General features: G+C 38.0%; 1 protein-coding gene across 1 annotated transcript; it reads left to right on the top strand.

Moving 5' to 3' along the window:
* Window positions 1-1,863: 1,863 nt before the first annotated feature.
* Window positions 1,864-23,362, top strand: ZRSR2 (zinc finger CCCH-type, RNA binding motif and serine/arginine rich 2). Its single transcript, XM_026714260.2, has 11 exons — window positions 1,864-1,966; window positions 4,723-4,802; window positions 8,784-8,856; window positions 11,111-11,219; window positions 13,439-13,525; window positions 16,349-16,387; window positions 17,493-17,608; window positions 19,676-19,889; window positions 21,095-21,150; window positions 21,946-22,055; window positions 22,582-23,362. Exons 1-11 carry the CDS (start codon window positions 1,908-1,910, stop codon window positions 23,025-23,027), a joined length of 1,389 nt encoding a protein of 462 aa, XP_026570045.1. The 5' UTR covers window positions 1,864-1,907; the 3' UTR covers window positions 23,028-23,362.
* Window positions 23,363-24,641: the final 1,279 nt, after the last annotated feature.

Genomic DNA, 24,641 nt, shown 5'->3' with positions numbered 1-24,641 from the left:
ACAATATCGGACCTCTGAAAAGTATAAGCATGCATATGTACTCAGTACTTGGTTTGGGCCCCTTTTGCAGCAATTTCTGCCTCAATGCGGCCTGACATGGAAGCTATCAGCCTGTGGCACTGCTGAGGTGTTATGGAAGACCGGGATGCTTCAATAGCGGCCTTCAGCTCTTCTGCATTGTTTGGTCTCATGTCTCTCATCTTTCTCTTGGCAATGCCCCATAGATTCTCTATGGGGTTCAGGTCAGGCACGTTTGCTGGCCAATCAAGCACAGTAATCCCATGATCATTGAACCAAGTTTGGGGGCTTTTGGCAGTGTGGGCAGGTGCCAAGTCCTGCTGGAAAATGAAGTCAGCATCCCCATAAAGCTTGTCTGCGGAAGGAAGCATGAAGTGCTCCAAAATCTCCTGGTAGACGGTTGCATTGACCCTGGACTTAATGAAGCACAGTGGACCAACACCAGCAGATGACATGGCTCCCCAAGTCAACAGAGACTGTGGAAACTTCACACTGGACTTCAAGCATCTTGCAGTGTGTGCCTCTCCATTCTTCCTCCAGACTCTGGGTCCTTGGTTTCCAAATGAGATGCAAAAGTTGCTCTCATCAGAAAAGAGGACTTTAGACCACTGAGCAACAGACCAGGTCTGTTTTTCTTTAGCCCAGGTAAGACGCTTCTGACGTTTGTTGTTCAGGAGCGGCTTGACAAGAGGAATACGACATTTGAAGCCCATGTCCAGGATCCGTCTGTGTGTGGTGGCTCTTGGTGCACTGACTCCAGCCTCAGTCCACTCCTTGTGAAAGTCCCCAACATGTTTGAATGGCCTTTTCCTGACAATCCTCTCCAGGCTGCGGTCATCCCTGCTGCTTGTGCACCTTTTTCTTCCACACTTTCCCCTTCCACATAACTTTCTATTAATGTGCTTTGATACAGCACTTTGGGAACATCCAACTTCTTTTGCAATTACCTTTTGAGGCTTTCCCTCCTTATGGAGTGTGTCAATGATGGTTTTCGGCACAACTGTCAGGTCAGCAGTCTTTCCCATGATCGTGCTTCCTACTGAACCAGACTGAGAAACCATTTAAAGGCTCAGGAACCCTTTGCAGGTGTTATGGCTTAATTAGCTGATTAGAGTGGGACACTTTGAGCCTAGAATATTGAATATTCTATTCTTTTCACAATATTCTAATTTTCTGAGATTGTGGATTTGGGGTTTTCATGAGCTATAAGCCATAATCATCAGAATTATGACAAATCACATCTTGAATTATCTTGCTTTGTATGTAATGAGTCTATCCCATATATTAGTTTCACCTTTTAAGTTGCATTACTGAAATAAATGAACTTTTGCACGATATTCTAATTTTTCGAGTTTCATCTGTATGCTTCGCTCTCTAAAATCTGCAATGGAAGTGGCCTGCCTTGGATGGAATATGAAGCGCTTCAGTTGTCAGAATTCTTCTGATCTGCCATTATGTTTAATTACAAGATATGAAGTGTTCATTAACCATGTAATGCCATCCAAAGATGATGTTTTTTTCTTTTTTCTTTAATGTGCTTCTTTATTCCTTTCCTCTTTGTAGAGATTACAAATCCCTTTCTTTTTCTGGAAGCCAGCCACTTTTTTCAGTGCTGTTGTAATTTTGCACGGTTACTAAATGAGCTGTTGTAAATTGTACTGTTAAAATGAACTCTGAAAAGTGAAAACTTCTTACTTTCATTTTGAACTTAGACGGAAAGCGTCTGTTAAAGATATTGTTGCCTTCAGTCTATAAGCTTTATCTCTATGGTCCAGTCCCTACCTCGATTTGTTCAGGACCGCCAGAATTATAAGGAACACCTTTAACGGAAGAGAAATTGCGTCACGTCCGTCTGTCTGTTGTCACGTGACGATCCTGGAGACTCTAGTATGGCGGCGTCCGTGTCGCCGCCGCCGCCTTTGCCAATTGAGGGGATGATGAAATTGAGGTAAGAGTGGGTTAGTTGTGCGTTTTGGTTCAGTTGCTAAGTTCAGAGTTGTTCTGTCTCGCTTTGCAGGTGATGTCGTGGTAGTACCGTTTTTTCTCCAGAGCTCCTTGTTGTCACTTGTTGCGCTTGGATGATCGGAGTAATCTTTCCTCTGCCACCGAGAAACTGAGGAGCTGGTAATCCTGAATTCGTGGCGGTTAACGGAGTCAGAATAAAGAGAGCTTGTTTTGCAGGAGGCAGCTAGCAAACGGTAATGCCAAAGATCTCGTGAGAGATGCAGCAGGTGGCTCGCAGAGAATATAGTTTAGATAACGTGAGCTTTGAATGTCGGCCTGCATGGGAAAGCTGCAAACAGGCTGATGAAATTAATAAAGGAGAGGAGGGGCGTATGTGCGATATAAACATCAGTTAGGGATGGAGAATAATAGACTGAAAATTAATAATAAGCCTTCTGTGCTTACATTATTCAGTACTAATGTGTCCTCCCTCTACAGAAAAATAGAGGAGTAGCAGATTTTAAAAACCGGGACAATATATATGAGTACACTGCATCTCAATTCCTAAAATGATTAGAGTCAGATATTAACAGTTGCCACAAGGCCCCCTTTTCCCCAAATTCAAAGTTAGGAAGCTAAAATAAATTTTTAAGTTGGAGAGGATGTATTTCTTCGGAAGACCTTTCTACAAGAATACTTTGGCCAGAACTCAGTAATTTATTGCTATGTGATGGGGTGGGGGGAATTGAGGAAAACCTGAACAATAAAATCATCTGAACTTTCATAATTGTGTTAAATGTTTGGAGCCAAGTGATTGAAGGATCAGGATTGCATTGTGACATTGCCATACACATAATCCTTTTTCGTCATTGTGTCTGGATGACAATTTTCAGGGTTGAATCTATTCTGGAAAAACAACCATTAATTTAGCAGGTTGTGTGAGCTATAGGCCATAATTTTAAGCCATAATAATGTTTACTTGTTGAAGGTATATGTGTGAATCTAAGTATTGCCATTTGGTCCTTCTCTCTTAGGATGTCACTTCTAGATTTAGTTAAACATTTTGGCCTGATCCTGGAAATTAGGAATTCAATTGTTTCCTTAGGACCCTTTTTAGGAATGCAAATTTACAGTGGGGATGAGTGGGAAGGGTTTGATCTGAATGAGCATCCTAGTAACAAGGATAAATTTCTTCTGTTTCTATTTCACCCTATGCTCAGTCTTATCTAAACAGGCACCCTGAATGACAATTTTACATTGCTATTACAGATGGTGCTTGACTTATGACCAAAACTGTTGCTAAGTGAGACATTTGTTAAGTGAATTTTGTCCCAATTTACAACCTTTCTTGCCTCATTTGTTAAGTGAATCACTGAAATTTTTAAGTTAGTAATGTGGTTAAGTGAAACTGGCTTCCTCATTGATTTTGCTTGTTAGAAGGTTGAAAAAGGTGGTCACATGACACAGGGACAGCGCAACTGTCATAAATATGAGTCAGTAGCCAAGCATTTGAATTTTGATAACATAACCTTGGGGATGCTGTAATAATTGTAAGTGTGAAAAGGCTCATGTCATTTTTTTCAGTGCTGTTGTAATTTTGAACAGTCACTAAATGAGCTGTTGTAGGTCAAGGACTGCCTATAGTTTCAAGCCTCTTACTCCTTTCTAATATATATTCTAAGCGAGCCTTCAGGTTTGGTTTAAAACAATAGCTTAAAACAAGGGTCTTCAAACTTGACAGCTTTAAGACTTGTGGACTTCAACTCCCAGAATTCCTGAGCTAACATGACTGGAGGGGGAATTCTGGGAGTTGAAGTCCACAAGTCTTAAAGCTGTCAAGTTTGAAGACCCCTGGCTAAGAAGAAAAAAATATATTGGTGACATTGATTCCCACAATGGGTGAATGGCTGCAAAAACTGATGGAGTTAACAGAGATGGCTGAATTGACTGATCAAGAAAAAAAATACAATACTTTTATTTCTACTTGAAACCACTTTTGGACTTTGTGCTGGAAAAAAATGAAACGTTGATTTTGAGTTTTACCGATTAGATAGATTTGTTGTTATAGAAATGGCTAGTTAATATAATTACATAAAAGTAAAAAGTTGAGGTTTGATGTTAATGCCTTACTCTACTGCACCAAAGGAAGTTGGAAGTCAATGCTTTTTTCCCCTCCTTCCCTTCCCTCTTCCTTTTCCTTCCCTATTTTCCCAGTATTTACTTTTGTATTTTCTTTGCTATATTGTAAACTAATAAAAACTATTAAGACAAAAAAGAAAAGTTACACCCACATATTACTTTAAACATATATCCATATTCAGAATTCAGTGCTGGCAGCTAAGCAAAAACAAAACAAAACAGATATATTGAGAATATATTTTTCTGTTCCCAGGAGAATCTGGAAAAAAATAGTTCTGGATCTGGCTCCCAGCTTTGTAAACTAGCAAAAGGACCCAAAACAAAACATATTCTAGGCTGAAATCTATGCCTACATCCGTTTTTTTTCCTTTGGTATTTTACTATTTGATAACTTTAATAATTAATAATGGAATACATTTATCAGAAGGAAACTCTACAAAAGTCAGTAAGTTTTATTTCTGAAATATTAATCAGACTCCACATAAATTCCATTGAGTTCAGTGATTAATTCCTAGTAAAAGAAACAGAATTGTAGTATATTTAAATACTATATATTTAGGATATGAGAATCTTAATATTTTATCAGTTATCAAAATAAAAGAAACATTATTTAATCTTCAGCCACAAAAGGCATAGAGCACTTTTGAAGAAAGAGAAGCGGAAGAAAAGGAGACAAGCTCTAGCAAGACTGAGAGATTCAGGTAAAAGAAAACATATTCTGATAATGAATAAACAAATACAGATATTTCCCCCCATTGTGAATTATGTTCTAGTGATCAGAGGGGGTTATCAGTTTCCACTGTTTTGAAAGTGTGTGTTTAATTATATATATATATATATATATATATATATATATATATATATATATATACATACATATATACATATATATATATCCATAAAATGATTGTTTTTCAATTGAATTGTACAGTGTATATGTTATGTTTTTTTTATTTTATTTTTTCCTTTTTTAAATTTTTTATTTTTTTTATTTTAAATTTTTATTGCTTTTTAAAACAAACATAAACAAGCAAAACATAAAAACATCAAGCCGTCTTCCATATACATACATACAGTGTGCCGGTTCGTTTACAAATTGTTTTGTGCTTCCATTTCGTAGCCTTCAATTACAGTTACATTATATATACTCTCATATTTTCAATCAAGTATTAAACACATTAATATTATTAATCATTTGACTATACTTTTATTCATGTTTTACAAAGTCATCATATTTTACTTAATTTGTTTTATGACCGTTCATATTATCATCTCAAATCTATCCTACAATCATTTTGTAGATATAATAGGAAAAGAATACATCTTTATATATTTATTATTTTCTAAGAATCTACATATTTCATTACTATATTTTATTGTTTAACCATTGATAGAATAGATCCCAAATTTTATAAAATTGTTTATCATCTTGTTCTCTGATTTCAAATGTCAATCTACTCATTTCAGCACATTCCAATATTTTCTTAATGATTTCCTCCTGTGGTGGTATTTTCTTATTTCTCCAGTTTTTAGCAAATACAATCCTAGCCGCTGTTAATACATTTACAATCAAGTATTTCAGTTCTTTACTATATTTTTCAGGTAAAATTCCCAATAAAAATATCTCTGGTTTCAAATCTATATGCTTTTTTGTCATTTTTTCCAACCACGTGTGGATTTTAGTCCAATATTTTTTAGCATCCGCACATGTCCACCACATATGGTAATATGAGCCAGGTGTCTGATGACATTTCCAACATTTTTCGGATTTGTTCTTGAACATACTTGCTATTCTTGTCGGGGGGGAAATGCCACCTGTAAAACATCTTATACAAATTTTCTTTATGTGCTGTTGACATTGTCATTTTATAATTTTGAGACCACAATTTTTGCCATTTCTCTAGATCAATCCCATATCCAAAATTCTTCCCCCAAGCAATCACTGTTTCTTTAACTTGTTCTTCTTCTAGTTTAATTTCTAATAAATATCCATACAATATTTTAATCACCTTTTCATCAATACCTGTCAAAATCTTATCTAAATCAGTCAATTTATCATAGAAACCTTCTGTTTTAAAGTCTTTATCATACCTTGAATGTATTTGCGCATATGAAAACCAATTCATCTTTATACTTCGTTCCTCTAATTTTTGTATAGATTTAAGTCCACCCTTTTCATTCACTATTTCACCGTTGCTTTCCCTTCTCCCCATGCTGCCATGGCGTTTAGAGCAACGACACGGTGTTTGGCGCAGCCATGCGTGGCCAGCCAGGGCTCCCTGCAACCGGAGCCCAGCTGAGACACTCAGCTTCAGGCACTCCTGTCGCCGCCTTCCCTTCGCCTTCGAAGGCAAAGCCAATTCTTTTAAAAACGACACCCTACTACTGGTACAAAAAAGCTGCCTCTGCCCAAGAGGGCAGCCCAACCCCACATGGGGAGGCAAATCTCCCAGGGTGGCAGCGCAGGATCGGCCCACCCCGGGAGAAGCGCCCAGCCACCATCCCTGACTGGCACCGGGCAGAGTGCGAAGAGCTTCGCCTGGGGCGCCCAGCGCAGCTGCCTGGCGGGCCCTCCTGCCTGGCGACGCTCTTGCCAAGGCAGAGAGCACCTCCCTGCCGGGCCCTCCGCTCATTCTGCCAGGGCCGCGCCAGAGCCGTGCGGGCTGGGCAGAGTCGGGAAAGCGAGCCACGGGTACGCACCTGCCTGCCAAGCAAATGAGCCGGGCCGACCTGAGCTTGGCTTCCTTCCCAAGTCCCTCCAGCCCGAACCCGAAGGGGCCACTGGGAGAGGCTGCCCGAGGCAGTGATAGTGCCCACCCATCGTGGATAGGGAGGCGAGGTGACGGCAGCGCTGCTTCCCTGGCCGGCAGGTCCAGCAGAGAGAGCCTGAAACCACCTGTCCTTTCCACCCCTCACCCAACCTGTCCCCATCCCCACGCATCTCCAAATGCACCGGCAGCTCCAAACTCTGCAGCGGCACGGGCATCGGGCAGAGGCGCTCACTTGGCGGGGCTCAGCTCGGAGGAGGACATGGCTCAGGCTGTTGCCTTGCCTCCCTGTCCACGGATGGGTGGCCGTTATCACTGCCTCGGGCAGCCTCTCCCAGTGGCCCCTTCAGGTTTGGGCTGGAGGGACTTGGGAAGGAAGCCAAGCTTGGGTCAGCCCAACTCTTTCGCTTGGCAGCCGGGCGTGCACCCACGGCTGTCTTTCCAGACCCTGCCCAGCCCACACGGCTCTGGCGTGGCCCTGGCGGGATGAGCAGAGGGTCCAGCAGGGAGGCGCTAGCTGCCTTGGTGAGAGCTCCACCACCGGGCAGGAGGGCCTGCCTGTCAGCTGCTCTGGGCGCCCCAGGCGAAGCTCTTCACGCTCTGCCCGGCACCAGGCAGGGATGGCGGCTGGGTGCTTCTTCCGGGGTGGGCCGATCTTGCGCTGCGGCCTTGGGAGATACGCCTCCCCACATGGGGTTGGGCTGCCCTCTTGGTCAGAGGAGGCTTTGTCGTACCGGTAGTAGGGCTTTGTTTTTAAAAGAATTGGCTTTGCCTTCGAAGGCGAAGGGAAGGCAGCGACAGGAGCACCTGAAGCCGAATGTCTCCGCCGGGCTCCGGTTGCAGGGAGGAGCCCTGCTGCCTGCACGTGGCTGCGGCAAACACCGCAGCGTTGCTCTAAATGCCGCGGCAGCACGGGGAGAAGCGAAAGCAATGGTGGCGGAAGGTCTCCCGATACAAAGTGCCCCACCAACGCTGAGGTCAACATCCAAACTGTCGCCACCCGCCCGAGGATGCAAGGGGGGGAAATAAGTCATCCCCCGAAAAGACGGCCTAGCCGTTTTTTGGGGGGGGGGGCAAAAAAAATAAGACCTGGCCTTATTTTGTGAGAAACACCGTAGAATGAAGGGTACTTCTGCTGCCTGCTGGCTGCTTGCAGTTCAGCAGTCTGAGTCTAACCGGCTTGAGATTGACTCAGCTTTCCATCTTTCTGAGGTTGGTAAAATGAGGACCCAGATTATTGGGGGCATATGCTGACACTACACAACTTAGAGAGGGCTGTAGTAAAGCACTGTAAAGCGGGTATATAAGTCTAATTGCTATTGCTATTTTCAGGGCCTTCTGAAGTAGGAGAAGAATAGGAGCTGTGTATATTTTGATGTCAAGGGACTATTATAGAGAGAACTCGACTGATACATCTCTTACTTTTTCATGGGAATGGGCATATTAGATCCACTGTAGCTATTTGGAACAATCAGGCATGCTTGGTAAAACAGTACCTGATGTAAGCCAGTAATATGTCATTCAGAGCTTTATGTGTTCTAGCCAGCACTTTGAACTGGATCCATGCGTTTATTGAAAACCAATATAGCACTCTTAAGATGAATGTGACTCTAATGTAGTTAGCTTCTCCAAGTAGCCATCTGGATGTTGCATTCTAATCATATATCATAATTTGCTATAAATTAATTTAAAGCATCTCCAGAAAATGTCCATCTTTTTCTAGACATAGGAGAATCTACCACCTTTCCTGGAAATTAGTTGTATTGTCAGAAATATTATAGGAACAAGAAACAGAATTGACTTCCTATAACTGAAATGCATTAATACTTATTTAAATAATGTGGAATGCACTAATCTGCCTCCTAACCAAAGATGAGCAATCGGAATTGTGCATCTAATTATTTTTCTTTATAGAAAATATAAATAAAGATGAACCAATTTGTGAAAAAGAACTGAATGACGAAGAGCAAGAACTTGAAGATGAAAGGTGAATAAACAAGTTTAACCTATAAACAGGCAGCTCAAATTTCTGCATGCTTTCTTAAACCCATTGACTTTCTGTCTAGGTATATAACTGAAAGACAAGTGTATACAGTGCATTCAGAAAATATTCAGACCCCCTTCACTTTTGTCAATTTTGTTATGTTGCAGCCTGATTCTACAGATATTGAAATTCATTTTTTCTCATTAAGCTACATTTAGTACCCCATAATGACAAAATGAAAACAGAATTTTAAAAATTTCTGAAAATTTATCAAAAAGACAAAACTAAAATATATTAACGGAAGTATTCAGACCCTTCATTCAGTACTTTGTTGAAGCACCTTTGATGATAGCCTCAAGTCTTTTTGGGTATGACGAACAATTATTACACACCAGGATTGGGGGATTTTCTGCCATTCTTCCTTGTAAATCCTCTCAAGGTTGGATGGTGACCATCTGTGGACAGCCATTTTCAGGTCCCTCCAGAGATGTTCAGTAGGGTTCAAGTCAGGGTTCTGGCTGGGCTACTCTTGGACATTCACAGGGTTGTCCCTAAGCCACTCCTGTGTTGTCTTGGATGTGTGTTTAGGATTGTCATCATGTCAGAAAGCGAACCTTTAACAGTCTGAGGTCCTGAATGCTGTGGAACAGGTTTTCGTTGAGGATATCCTTGCACTTTGCTCCATTCAGCTTTCCCTCAACCCTAACCAGTCTCCCAATCCCTGCTGCTGAAAAACACCCCCATAGCATGATTTTTTTTCCTAACTCACAGATTTCTTCCTAAGTCAATCCTCTGTTGTCTTGGCTGTGTGCTTAGGATTGTTGTCATGTTGGAAAGTGAGTGCTGTGGAACAGATTTTATTGAGGATATCCCTTTACTTGGCTCTATTCAGCTTTCCCTCAACCCTGGCCAGTTTCCCAGTCCCTGCTGCTAAAAAACACCTCCACAATATGTTGCTGCCCCCACCATGCTTCAGTTGGGATGATATTGGGCAGGTGATAAGTTATGCTTATTTCCTGTAGACATAATGTTTAGAATTGAGGCCAAACTGTTTAATCTTGGTTTCATCAGAATCTTATTCCTCACAGTCAGAATCCTTTAGGATGGTGCTTTTTTTCAAACTCCATGCAGGCTTTCGTGTGTTTTGCACTGAGGAGAGGCTTCCATCAAACCACTCTGCCTTAAACTCCATATCAGTGGAGGGCTGCAGTGATGGTTGTCCTTCTGGAACTCTGTCCCATCTCCACACAGGATCTCTGGAGCTCAGTAGGAGTGACCATCGGGTTCTTGGTCACTTCTCTTACTAAGGCCCTTCCCCAATTGCTCAGTTTGACTGGGCGACCACTCTTGGAAGAGTTCTGGTTGTACCAAACTACTTCCATTTGAGAATTTTGGAGGCCACTGTGCTCTTAGGAACCTTCAGTGTAGCAGAAGTTTTTATTATAGCCTTCCCCACATCTGCGCCTTGTAATAATCGTATCTCTGAGGGCTGCAGGCAGTTCCTTTGACCTCATGACTTTTGCTCTGTTACAGCATGCATTGTCAGCTCTGGGGCCTTCTATAGAGAGGTTTGTGCCTTTCCAAATCATGTCCAATCAATTTAATTTACAACAGGTGGACTCTAATCAGATGTAGAAACATGTCAGCAATTATCAAAAGAAATGGGAGGCACTAGAGCTAAATTTAAAGGGTTGATGCAAAGAGTCTGAATACTTACGCCAATGCGATATTTGATTTTTTTTTCTTTTGAATAAATTTACAGATATTTCTAAAATTTTCACTTCGTCGTTATGGGGTCCTGAATGTAGATTGAGAAAAAATGAATTTTAACAACTGTGGAATCAGGCTACAGTATAACAAAATTGACAAAAGTGAAAGGGGTCTTAATACTTTCCGAATGCATTGTAAATCGCAAAGTGTGTCAACAATATATGTAGAACATTCTCTTATTTTCTCTCTCTTTCATTGATTACTGTCTAATAATTATTATATAAGCTGCTGAATTAATTAGTCTTCTGATAAACTTTATATCTAAAAGGTATATATAAAGTTTATATACAGTACACCTTCTTGGTCTTAATCATATCTGCTTGGAGATATGCCTCATGGGTTTAACAGAAGTTACTCCCTAACAGGATTGCAGCCTCATTGTTCACATGTAAATTTTTATCAGTTAATTTAAAGAAGGGATAGCAAATAGAATTGTTTCAAATGAGACAAACTATTTGACTCACTGTTAACCCGATTATATTGGAAGGCAAAGGCTTCATGAAGAATGGTTGCTAAGAGAAGAAAAGGCTCAAGAAGCTTTCAAACTCAGGAAGGAAAGAGAAGATGCAGCCAGAAAACGTCAGGAGGAAGAAGAGGTATAGTGTATGTTTTGAAACAGTGAAATAGACTCCTTGAGCTAACTTTTGGATCTTCAAACATCATTAATGTCTTTATTTTAAAAAAGAGAGCAGCACCAAATTGCCAGAAACTAATATTGATAATGCAGCATTATATTTGGAAAAAATGCTAAATGAATAACAAAGGGAACAGTTACGTTATTTGTGAGTTAAGTTGCTTATAGACATAAATTAAGTATGGTTGATTACAATGAAATGGTCAGTCTTTATTGAAGCTGTTTTGTAAAACTATATGTTTCTGTGAGAAGCCCTTAAATGTATTTATTTTTATTTATTTAAAACATTTATATAGCCACCCATCTTACATCAAACTTTGGTTGTTTCCCAATAGCAAGTAAAACACCACCAATTAAAAAAATAGCATAACACATATACCAATTAAAACCATAAAGATTAAAAAGTTGGCACCAAAGTTATGTTTCCAACATCATCAAATCATCATTAAATGTATTATTTTGTGATGTTGTTGCATTGCTTTCTCTTCAGTAATGCTTCTTTTCATCTTTTTAAAATAAAGCAAACATAATTGATGGATGTTGTAAAACTATGAGAATTCCCATGTAATCAAAACAACATGATAGCATATCTGACAGGTAGAAAAATAAAGAACAAATGGAGACCAACCCAGCCTTCCAAAAGAAGGGCGCCCGGTACTCTCTTATAAAGAGTGGAAGGAAAACAAAATGTAAGATCGTCTGTGTACGGCTGCTTCCATCACTGGAGCTGCTGAATGTGTTTGTTTATGGATTCTCTTTTCCTCATGATCTTGCCTATTTATTTTTATTTATTTTTATTTTATTTGTCAAACATATACAAGATAACAAGTATAGGTATGAACATAAACTTGAACAAAGGAAGTAAATACAGATAAATGGGGACAGTAAGACAGGGACGGTAGGCACGCTGGTGCACTTATGCACCCCTCCTTTACGGACCTCTTAGGATTGGAATGAGGTCCACAGTACAGTTTGCGATTGAAGCTACGAGGGTTTGAGGCTGTAACAATGGAGTCGGGTAGAGCATTCCAGGCGTTGAGCACTCTGTTGCTGAAGTCATATTTTCTGCAATCGAGTTTGAAGCGGTTTACCTTGAGTTTGTTTTGTTTGCCCATGTATTATGGTTGAAGCTGAAGAAGTCATTGACAGGCAAGAAGTTATAGCAGACAATTTTGTGAACTATGCTTAGATCGGACCGCAGGCGGCGCAGTTCCAGATTGTCCAGACCCAAAATTTCAATCCTGGAAACATTTTGTGAGTGGAGTACTTTTCTCGAGAAATACCTCTGAACGCACTCAATTGTGTTAATGTCTGATATACAGCCCAGGTTCCAGGCGGATGAGCGAGAATTGGTCTGGCAAAGGTTTGGTGTGCCCTAGTTAACAATTCAATGTTGCCAGAGAAGAAACTTCGCAAAAATAAGGCTAAGAATTCTTAAAGCCTTTTTGGCAATGCTGTTACAGTGAGCTCTGGGGCTTAGCTGGTTTGAGATAAGTACTCCTAGGTCCTTGACAGAGCGAGGGTCGTCTATGAGATCGTTTCTGCCCAACTTGTATTTGGTGTTCTGATTTTTTTTGCCAGTGTGTAGAACAGAGCATTTGTTAGTTGAAATTTGGAGTTGCCAATTACGTAACCATTCTGACACATAGTGTTTTACATAGCAAATAGTGATTTCTTCTATGCTGGCTTTGTGGCTCATCCTTGCCTATAGAATAAGCTGACAATTAATTTAAGCAACTTCTGTGAAGCATTAGGTCTACTCACAAGAAATCCAAAATCTTCAGATGAGCAAGGTTTACTGAAGACTATGGGAATCTGGAATCTCAGCATATCAGCTACTTCAATAGCTCAACAATAAGCCCTTGAAACAGGACTTTGTTGGGTTTTTTTTTTTCATTTTGTTTTCCTTTCTGCTATTGTAAGACATTGGATGGGTTGTCATATTTTCATTGTTGCGGATGTCAGATTTGCTATTGTTTTTTTCTGGCTATGAGAAAAATATCTCTCAAAAATTACCTACATTGAAAAATCAAGTAAATTTGAATTAGTTCATTGGTTAAAAATCAGACACCTAATTAGTTTTAAGGAAATAATAATTAATTTAATACAATAAAACAATATTTGTACATATTAATTTGAAACGAATTTTCTAGATGAATAAATGGCTTGTTTGTTTTTTAGCAAAAAATAAAAGAAGAATGGAAAAAACAACAACAGAAAGAACAAGAGGAGGAAGACCGAAAACAACAAATGAAGAAAGAAAGAGAGGTGATTCCTGCTCTAGGAGGATAAATCCAATGCATATCCTCTCATTGTACTCATGCTATAAGAGTCCTAAGTTGCTCCAGTGGGATGCCAGATTTTTAAACGAAGATTTGAGTTGGAGAGGGCCAATCAGCTTGTTTAAAGAAATCTCGTTTGGAATAGGTCATATGACTAACTTTTGTCCAAGATACAGTCTAGGTAGTTATATTGACCAACAATAACCTAAACTTCGTTTCAGCCAGACTGCAGCTCTACAGAATGGGGGTTTGGCAGAACTTCTTGAATGCTGTGGGGTTTTTTTGAGTTCAAAACACAGCACGCTTAGGACTCCGGCTAACTAATTCTAAACTATGTCATTATGTAAACTATTAAACTAAGACTTCTAAGTGTAAACAGACTGGTTTCCACTGTAATTCACTGTTAAATTGGAAAGAATATATAATAACAGCCAACTTTACCCTTCAGACCTCTCAAATATATATAGTATCCTTTTGATACATTTGCTTCATCTTGCTACAGCTGGCAATTCTAAGTTTTCTGAGGCAGAAAGAAAGACAAACCACAAATTTGCAGTATCCTTTCCTTGGTCAATGGTTGTGACCAAGCTATCAGCTCTATTCCTATAATGGCAAATGAAGAAACTCCATGCTTTTGGTACCAAAAGCAAGTAAGCTTCTTTCTAAGAGGATGTAGATGCAGGAAAATTATATGTCACTTACGTAAACTTTATTTAAAGGTGTAGCAAATAAATATTAATATTGTTTCAAGTTCTTAACATGGAATTATACTGCTGCGATTCCTTAACTATTTTTTTCACTTAAAGATGTTGCAGCTCATCTTTACCTGGTTTATTCATCAAGACGTATCTTTTTCTATAGCTTCTTAAATGGGGAAAGAGTCATATTGCAAAGGTTTATTTTTATAGGTTACAATTTATAGAATCTTCGAAAGTAAAAAGTGAATATGTCTATTGCTCATTTCTTTGGCAAAAAGTTAAGATTTGTCATACTGATATTTAAAACATGTTTAGAAAGAGGAGCTTGGGTCATAGAAATAATTGAAGTACAGAATTCTTAATAGAAACTTGGTGCTATAAAGTGCATATCTTCTACACTTCCTTTATAATATTTAGGGCTATGTTTTGATTGTTGCCTTCAATATCATTTTAATTCCAAGAAATGTCCTGGATTCCAAATGAGTCCTATAAGCTTTCTTAGAAATTAAAAGCTAATGCTGTTTCAGAAGGTAAGAAGTGCTGGAAGGTGTGGTAAGGAGCTTATGTCTCCCATGGCAGCTCTTTTTTAATGAGCAACATTTCCAAGTGGCTATTTTGCCCGAACACGCACAACATAATCCAAATATGCCCACAAACCCTGAAAGGTTAGACTTAGTATTGATATATAAAAGCTGAGCTGGAATAAATAAACCTGATATTAATGTGAACAAGTATTGGACTCAGTGTGAATATAATCATTGAGGAGTGGTATGTAATTGAATTAATTTGAGTGTGACTGGTTACAACTGAAGTTCTGATATATAATGAGAAATCAGAAGCTGTTGATTAATTCTTAATTACCCTTAGTGCTTAGGATTATGGTTTTTTTTAACACACTTAACAATTTTTGGTATACTAGTACTCAATTTTATTCTGCAACTCTTAAGCTTTGCCATTCAGACATTATTTGCTCAGTTGTATCAGTGCAGCAAGTGAAGTTGAGCATATTTGACTTTGTAATTACACCATTGAGAAAGTTGCATATAAATCAGTATTTCTGGTACATAATTTGCAAAGTTTCTGAGACTTATGGACTTCAACTCCCAGAATTCTGCCTCCAGTCATGTTAGCTCAAGAATTCTGGGAGTTAAAGTCCAGAAGTCTTAAACTTGCCAAGTTTGAAGACCCTTGTGATTCAATGACGTTCTGATACTTGTCCCCTATAACAGTGGTCCCCAACCTTTTTTGTACCACGGACCGGTACAATCCACGGACCGGTACCGGCATCAGCACGCACGACCAAGGCAAGGCAAGCCGAGCGGCCGGCCAGCCAGCCGTCCCCTGCTTCTCCCCGCCACCTTCAACTCCTCCTTTGTACCTTCTCACGGTTGATGGGCTTTTCGAGCTCTTTCTTAATCTCCTCCTGAGTAACGTGAGACTCCACTGCCATCGGGACGGCTCTTCGTTCGAAACCGCCCCCCCCTTCAACGAAACTAAGGCGCAAGGATTCCTTCACCCAAACACCGCTTTCCAACTGACGACTGACAAGCTCACCCAGAAGCACTTTCTCAAGCGCCGTCGAAACATGATGGCGCCCAAGCAGAATAGGCGGCCCGGTACAAAATGATCCACGGACCGGTACCGGTCCGGGGCCCGGTGGTTGGGCACTAAACTAAAATATTTTACTGCCCTATAATATACATTAGAAAGGGAACCAGTCTCATCCAAAGATTGATGCAAATAATTCTTAATATATTTAACTCATTGCAGAATTATATCACTAACTTGCAAAACTAAAAAATCAGAATATCTTCTACACTTCCTTTATAATATTTAGGGCTATGTTTTAATTGTTGGCAAAAGGAATGCCATTATTGGTGAATGATAGCAAGTAGGTGTGAAGAAAATTATTTAAAATATAATTTAAATGCTTTATGTCTCTGTGTGTATGTTGTATGAGTGTGCACATGCATGAATACACTAGAATAATATGTAAGCCTTAATTGAATTAAGTAAAGCAATACTTAAAGCTGAGCATTTTGATCTTAACTGAACAAATCAGATGTCAGGATTCAAAGTTTTTACTAGTTCTGTATTTGCACCATTTGTAGGACGCTGTGCAGAAGATGTTGGATCAGGCTGAAAGTCAGGTATGTTTAGAGAAGGGACATAGAACTTTTTAGCTGAGAAATATGGTTGATAATTAATAATTTGGATACTATAAATGCAAGGATAACATCAAATGTGTGATGCTAGAATTTCTGTGGTGGATTTTTGTGAGATGAGTGGTTTGTTTGTTTTTGATGTGTTAACCTAATTTTAACATTAAACCTTGAAAGCTTACAAATCTGTTTCCTTTTTTTGGAAAGTTATATCTCTTTTTCAGGATGTTTTGGTATTGAAATTTAGTAGCTTAATCAGGACACTAGGAAATAGCATTGGAGAATGTATATGGGTTGCCCAGTCCTGCTTTAGAGATATATAAAATGGAACAGTGATACATATTTAATTGTGCTTTGTATCAGTTTTTTATATTACTGCCTATCAGCTATTTAATACAAATACCTTTCATAAATAATATGCATATTTGTTCAAAAGCATGCAAATATGTCTAGATAAATAGGTACCTTTTTGGTGGAAAGGTAGCGTTCCAGGTACCTCAATGTATAATCATGCTGGCCACATGACCACACAGAAGTGTCTTTGGACAATGTTTGCACCCTGGAGTAAGAAACAGATGAGTACCACTCCCTAGAGTGGGACACAACTGAACAGGAGAAATCTTTACCATTGTTTGAAACAGTGTACACATTAGTTGAAATGTTTTGTGAAAGCATAAAAATAATATTTTAGTGCTTTTATGTATGTCAGTATAAATGATGGAACAAGAAAAATTAATTACATATTAGCTATAGGAGCACATTTTGGATAGCTTTATTTGATATAAAGATATATCTTCAGAAAGTAATATCAGCAATGTCATAAATTCATCAGTAAGTGATGTTTTTTAGTAGGGAATTATGTCTCTTTGAGTATTTTGTAAAATTTAAATAAGATTGTTTAAAATTGTTGAATGTAATGAAATTTAATTTAGTGATGAAATTTTATTTTCCCTTTATTTCTTAATAAAATTAATGATGTGTTTTATAGAAAAACTGATTTATTAGGTAAATTTACTCATCAGAATGTATTTATAAACATTATTTTGTTTTTGTTATACTGGTGTTGTTTTGAAAAAAAACAACAACCATACAGCCGGAAAATGGAACTACTTGGCACAATCCTGAGCCCCCAGAGAATATAGGCACCGAGAAAGATCGTGCTAATTGCCCTTTCTATATTAAAACTGGAGCATGCAGATTTGGAGACAGGTAATTCAATCCTAATTGAATAATTAAAATAACTAGTAATGATTCTACAATGTTAAATAATCGTTTAAACATTTTGGCTTATATCCTAAGGATGAAATTTACTCACTGAAAGACATTTTGTCTTGAGATACCCACCAGTTTTATTTTAATATAGGCACACATGAATTCCTTTTTATTCATATTAACCTGTGACATATTGTGTTCTGTCCTTTTGCCCAGAAATATTGGTTATGTTGTTCTTGCTTTGCTGTTAATTTATAAAAGCTGTTTTATTTTAACTTACAATGACACTTTTAATATTGTATATCCGGTGATGCATAGAATGGCAGCTATTGCAGTATTTTAATAGTTTAATAGTTCTTCACTTGGAAAAGTGATTCATTCCCCCCACCCCCTTTTGTGTTCATCTCCAGATTAGCTTTCAACTTCTGGAGAAACATGAGAGACTGGGATTTTGGTTGTCATGCACATCATTGAATGGGTAGTTCTGCTCAAGAAGGTGCGAAGGAGCCCATTCTGTGTATGAAATTAACTTGGGGTATAAAATTAGTGTTGCTGTGCAGTTTATATGAGCAAGGTGCCATGGTTGATTAGTTGATTAGTTTCAAGAATTTTATACTGTTATTCAGTAACAATAAATTCAAGTTTTATTGTTTTGGTTAATGAAAATGCCCTTAGAACAGTTAAATGAGTAGCTCTGTTTTACAGGAAAGATTTTTATTTAATAACTTCCTTTTAATGGTATAATCTGACACTCCTAATATTATTTTCCTTTGGATACTTTAGTGAAAAGGCTTTAATGCTGAGTCCTTAGGATAATGAATTCTCATGCAAAATCTGTGACAACATATTTTAGATCTCTGCCATATTTGTGGCAAGTGATCTCCACTTCAAGCCATACCTCAGGGAAATATGGGTGTGACACCATATTTGAATGGTACATCTAAGAATGAGAGAAAATGTATTCAATTTTCAAGATACAATTAACCATATTCTCTTCTTTTATTTTTTTGTGTTACTCAGAAACATTGTGACAAAATTATTCCTATTAATATTTGTTCTGGAACTTATACAGGTCTGCTCTTATTTTTTGTCTTTTCTGGCTGAAGACAAGAGTCAGGATATTGCATAAAGTAAAAGGAATTGACATTTTTGAATCGAATTCTTTATTGTCATTGTATGTATATACACAGTATACATATAACGAAATTCACATAACACGCAGAGACCAGACTCAACATGCACACACACGACAATCCCCAAACACCTCCCCACCAGCCAAAATTCCTTGCCTCCTAAAAACACACAAGCATCCACACAACAGATCAAGTAATACTGTCCAACAGCTCACGGATGATCGTCCTTAAGTTCATTGTTAAGTGCAGTTATAGCTTTGGGATAAAAACTATTCAGAAAACGTGTGGTCCAAGTTTTAATTGTTCTGTATCTTTTGCGAAGGCAACAGTTCATAAAGATTGTAAGCAGGATGGGAAGAGTCTCTGAGAATGTTGTGCAACTTTTTTTTAATAGTGAGGTACATGAATCTAAATGTAGTTCCGGACACTTTTTATAGACAAAAATAAATCCTGTATCCTGAAAAAAAAGCATCTTTATTTAAATGAATACATTTGAAATGAGCCATATATGTTCTTTTTACATCTTTTGATTGGCCAATCTCTAATCACAAGCTTGCGTTCTTGAAAACACTTTGGAAATGGGCAGCATGTAAGGCAGCACTTCAGATAAATCAAGAGAAATAGTTAATGAAGTAATGTCTGTCTTTCCATTTCCTATCACAAGTGAAAGAAGAATGAGGGAGAAAATTGCGGATGATAATAACTGGAGAAAATAAAAATAACTGGAGAGTTACTTAAACCAATGGGTGGGACTCCATAGATATATGTTTAATAATCCAATATTAAAATGTCAGTTGCTCCAAGAATGGCTTTAAAGTAAGTGATAGATGTTGCTAACATTTATATTTCACTAGGCTTAATGTTCTAATGAAACATGTCATACACGATCAGACTTTTAGTAGGTTCAGTGCCTTTTTCTTTTTAATTGTAGGTGTTCTCGGAAACATCATTATCCAAGCTCTAGTCAGACCCTTCTTATCAGGGGAATGTTTGTTACTTTTGGGATGGAACAGTGTAAGAGAGATGACTATGACACAGATGCAAGTCTAGAATACAGTGAGGAGGAAATTTATCAGCAGTTCGTAGATTTCTATGAAGACGTACTTCCTGAATTCAAAAATGTGGGGAAGGTTATACAGTTCAAGGTACGAAAAGATTTAGTTGCGTGTTTCTGCATGCCTTAGTTGTGCGTTTATAAACAGAAATTGTGGAAAATTTAAGACCTCAGTCTTGTATGAAAGAAGTGGGGATGCAGAATAAGCTTGTATGTTGGGTATAAATGAATTTATATGCTTTTTCTTGCTGAACAAAATCTGACAAGTGGTGCCCCTAAGCCAGTGGTCTCTAACCTTTTTGGGCTCCTGTGCCAAAAATTGTGCGCGCGCTTGCATGCCAGCACCCAGGCAATGCATGCACCCCCTGCACATGCGCAGGCCATCCCCCCGCCCCCTTAACTGCAGTGCGCCTCACAGCTGATTTTTTGGGTGGTTTCAGGCCTTTTTCGGCTCCCTGGTATTACAGGAAGTGATGAAACGGGCCTATTATTCGGCCTGCAAAGCCTGCAGAGACTTTTTTCAAGCCTCTGGGATGCCAAAAAAGGCCTCAAACCAGCTGAAAAAATCAGCTGTAAGGCGCACACATGTGCAGTAAATTTGCCTGCAGCTTGCGTGCTGGCACAAATGGCTCTGTGTGCCACTAGTTCACCATCATGGCCCTAAGCCAAACAAGAGTGAAAAAAGAATATGATGATGATCCTCTGGTCAGTTGGTAAGTGGAAAATAAGGAAGCATTTTTTTGGGGTCTCTCTACCCTACTGTGTAGCCTTGGCATATTAGTTTCCTTAATGTTTTTTTGATCCTAACTCTCATTGTCAGGTTGGTGTAACTTGGACACATAAGGAAGATTTATATTCTGACTTATTCCAGCAAGAAAGGAGCTAATGACCCAGTTGGTCTTAGGTCAAGATTTAGCTGAATGCCAAAATGATTTCAAGCACCTGTTGAACTCTTGAATGTAGCAAAATGCTAATTTTAACAGTGAATTAGATATGGTTTTGAATTTTACAGGTTTACTGTCTACCTATGAAACAGCTGTTTGCTTACTAAGATAAGCTAAAAGTAAGCACACAACCAGCTTATAGCTCTCTGAATAGGATGCTGAAATTAATGTTTTGCAGGCTGTAAATATTGTAACTTATAAACATGTATTTTTGTCTAATCCCTTGTTCAGTACTAAGACTGCATAAGATTAAAGCTTAATATAAAGCCAAGAAACCATATTTACAAAAATAAGGGAAATGCTATAAGTTTTTTCCAGATATAGTTTGAATGATGTTTTATCTTTTACATAGGTGAGCTGTAACTTTGAACCTCATCTTCGAGGAAATGTATATGTTCAATATCAGTCGTAAGTATTTAACAATAAACAATTTAACTTAATAAAGATGTTACAAAAAGCTTTAAGGCAAACCATTAACGGGTTGTGACTGAGAGAAGTATATTTCAGCATGTCAGTGCTCCCTTTTGAGCATTAATTTCCTGTAACTCTGGCCTGTTTTGTAAAAGATCTGCAGTAGGTTATTCCTTCACAAAAGCAGGAACTGTTCCTTTTTAGGATTTCCTATCACACAATGAATTTTAATCATATTTTGACCCTTCCTATTAAACATTAGGTTAAGATAATTTAATGCCCATTTGCTTTTACCTGCACAGGTAATCCTTGGTTTATAACCGGTCACTGAGAAGTTATAATGGACCCTGAAAAAGATATTTATGACCCAGATTTAAAGATTTGAGTGCATCCCCCCCACCCTCCAGAATTTGGGCACTTAGCAAGCTACCCACATTTATGTTTGTATCCTGTGCCCACATGCCACAATTTACACTTTTGTCAAAAAACAGCATTTCTGGTTTCCAGCAAAAACTACCTCATAGTGAACAATGGGTTCACCTAAAAACTGTAGTGTTCATGACTGCTGTTTTTGTTTAACAACTGTTGCAAAAAAGTTATAAAATTGGACATGGTTACATGATGAATTACGTAACTATCACAAGTTATGTGTCAATAAACCTAACTGCAGGTGTAAGTCGACGACTACTTGTGTAGGACCAGACATATCAAGATGTTTGCTTTGTGGTATCTCATTTTTTAATGCTTCTAGTTTTACACACTAGCAATATGTTCTCAATTTGATTTTTAAAGCGAACAAGAATGTCAGGAAGCTCTCACCTTATTCAATGGTCGGTGGTATGCAGGGCGGCAGCTGCAGTGTGAGTTTTGTCCAGTAACAAGGTGGAAAACAGCTATTTGTGGTAAGTCAATGAAACTTGGTAGTTTCTGTCTTTGTGATGGGCGTTTATTTGCATTTTTGCAGTGAGTCTGCCTAAAAATCAATATTTCTAAACTGAGAAATGATGAAATATGATTTTCTGCTTCTATAGCACTTAGTTTTCCATCCAGCAGATTTCTGAGGTGATGCCATAATGTTTCATTGATGGGCTCTCTAAGTCTAAATTGGCAAGTTTCTGTAGGACTGGTAACTTAATATGACAAAATGTAACATGTTTAGCTACTGCTGTATTATTGAATACACTGGAGAAATATCTCTGACATATGCAGAGGTATGTACGGGATATTCTGGAAAAAGGTAAAATTTTGGAAAACACCTTTGCCTAAATATTTTTGCTCATTGGTTGATTATATGGCTAGTGAACCATGTAAAGAGCCTTTTTAGATACCTGTAATATTTTGCAGACATAGATAAATCACAAAGCGTACTGAATGGAAACATAATCTTGATTTCATATTCAATAACTATTAAAATAAATCCTTTTCCAGGTTTGTTTGAAAGGCAAAAGTGTCCAAGAGGAAAGCACTGTAACTTTCTTCACGTATTCAAAAATCCAAACAATGAATTCTGGGAAGCCAATAGAGATATTCACATTTCCACTGACTGGGCTAAAGAGGCAAGTAAAAACTCGGAAAGGAGAAATAGATTGGGGTACTATGAAGAACATTATAGCAGATCAAGAAGAAGGAACAGTCAAAGTCCAGAACATTCATACAATAAAAGAAATGGAGAATCTGAAAGAAAAAAATCTCATCATAAGCATAAGAAAAGTCACGTTTTTGAGAAATTGGGCAGTCGTGGAAGGCAACGGTCACACAGTAAAAAGAAAAGACGGAATCGTGACAGGAGCCTGACATGCAGTCGTAGTAGAAGTCCATCTCCTACAAGAAATAGAGGCAGAAAGAAATCTAGTAGCAAAGGAAGGAATAGCTGAACTTGCTGGAGACTTACTTTCAAGACTTGGATGGATGTTTTGAAAAATATTACCTCTAGTTCTGTTAGATCAGTTGTACATTGTTGTGCCCTAAAATAAAGCTGTTATGTATGCGCTACCCTATCTTAAAAGTTTTGCAATAAATTGTAAGAAAAAAAATGAAACACATTCCCTGGCCCTTGTTTAATTAACCTGCTGTGGAAAGTGGATGTTCTTTTTTAAAATTCTTTAGCTAAAATAATATTGTGTGGTAAGTTAAAACAACTGAAGTAACAAAAATCTTTGGTTTACACTTTGTTTATGAATAAGTACATTAAATGTCTACTATACTTTCACATTTGTCCAAAGTTACATTTTGATTATATTTACATTCAGCATAGTCTCCATATTACAAAAACAAAAAAAAACTCTCTGAAGAAAAACAGTACTTGCTAGAATCGCCATGCCTTCTCCATCCTGCTTTCTAAATGTGATAGTATCTGTCTGTGCTGGCCATGGGAGTTGTCAGACTGCTGTGCAGTATTAAATTTGTTAAATGCTTTCTTCTCTATGGCACCATTGCATAAAATGATGATTAATTTAGAAGTGAAGGACTTGCTTATATAATGTGTCATTTAAAACACCCTTTTAACATATAAATCAGCTCAAATTGAGCTCAATTTATATCTCCAGCCTGGGGATTTCCTGGTGGTTTCCCGTCCAATTTTATTCAGTTATTTTGAGATTAGCCAAGGTCAGCTTGGTGTTGCCACCTGCTGTGACCTGAACACAGGTAATATAAATATGCATCTGTAAGAGTATCTTTCATGCATAGCTGTTGATCTTGGAATTTTTCAGTGAGGAATGCTATTCAAGTTCCTTGTCCTATAATATTTTTGCATACTTGTGGATTGCATTTTATTCCTTCAAAACAACTGGATCTTTTTTGGAAACTTTACAAAAGATTTATGATAACCACATCCCCAAAATGTCAAATTCCTTTTTGTTAAGGAAGCAGATATTCAATTTGCCTCAGATTTAGTAACTCCACCTCTAAACTACTGCTTACAAAGTAACTACAATTTCATATATTGCAACCTTTTATCTTAAGTATACTTCCATCTATCATAGGACTGTAAAACTAGAAAATCAGAATGTGGTATTGTAAGACTTAACAAATTTTATTATAAGACATAGATTTTGTGAATTGCACCTTTTTTCTTGATTGCCTCATTCCTCTGCATTTAAATCCTTTATCAGTTAAGCTGCTGCATTATCTTATGAAATGACCTGTGGCTCACAGAAATTTATAATAAAATTCCAAAAGATGCTACAAGTCATATGTTTGGCTACCATAGAGTAACATGGGTCTCACTTGGCAAATTTGTCTTTCAGTTTTCAGTAACTGGTATCAGTAAGTTTAACATTGCTTTATTTCCAAGTATATAAAGCTGTATCATACATATAGAGTCCATTATAGTTACGAATGACTAGAGATTACTTCCATGCACTGGTAAAACAGAAATGAGCAGATGTTGAGCAGCCCCATTACTTTTTAAAGAAATAGCCTGTTATTGCTACAATGATTTACATAACATTTTAATAACTTACCTTTAAAAGAAGGCAATATTGGTA

The sequence above is a fragment of the Pseudonaja textilis genome, chromosome 8, assembly GCF_049901715.1.
Source record: "Pseudonaja textilis isolate UNSWEBS1 chromosome 8, rPseTex1.2, whole genome shotgun sequence".
NCBI lineage: Eukaryota > Metazoa > Chordata > Lepidosauria > Squamata > Elapidae > Pseudonaja > Pseudonaja textilis.
Note: the sequence above shows the minus strand (reverse complement) of the source record. Positions and strands in the feature narration are given on the sequence as shown.

What these genes read in the sequence shown, in the direction of transcription:
- ZRSR2 (XM_026714260.2), top strand. Translation starts at nt 1,908, where the DNA reads ATGGCGGCGTCCGTGTCGCCGCCGCCGCCTTTGCCAATTGAGGGGATG. An exon ending in CAAGAACTTGAAGATGAAAG is followed by an intron (nt 8,857 to 11,110) that starts GTGAATAAACAA and finishes TTATATTGGAAG; the next exon opens with GCAAAGGCTTCATGAAGAAT. An exon ending in GTATATGTTCAATATCAGTC is followed by an intron (nt 21,151 to 21,945) that starts GTAAGTATTTAA and finishes TGATTTTTAAAG; the next exon opens with CGAACAAGAATGTCAGGAAG.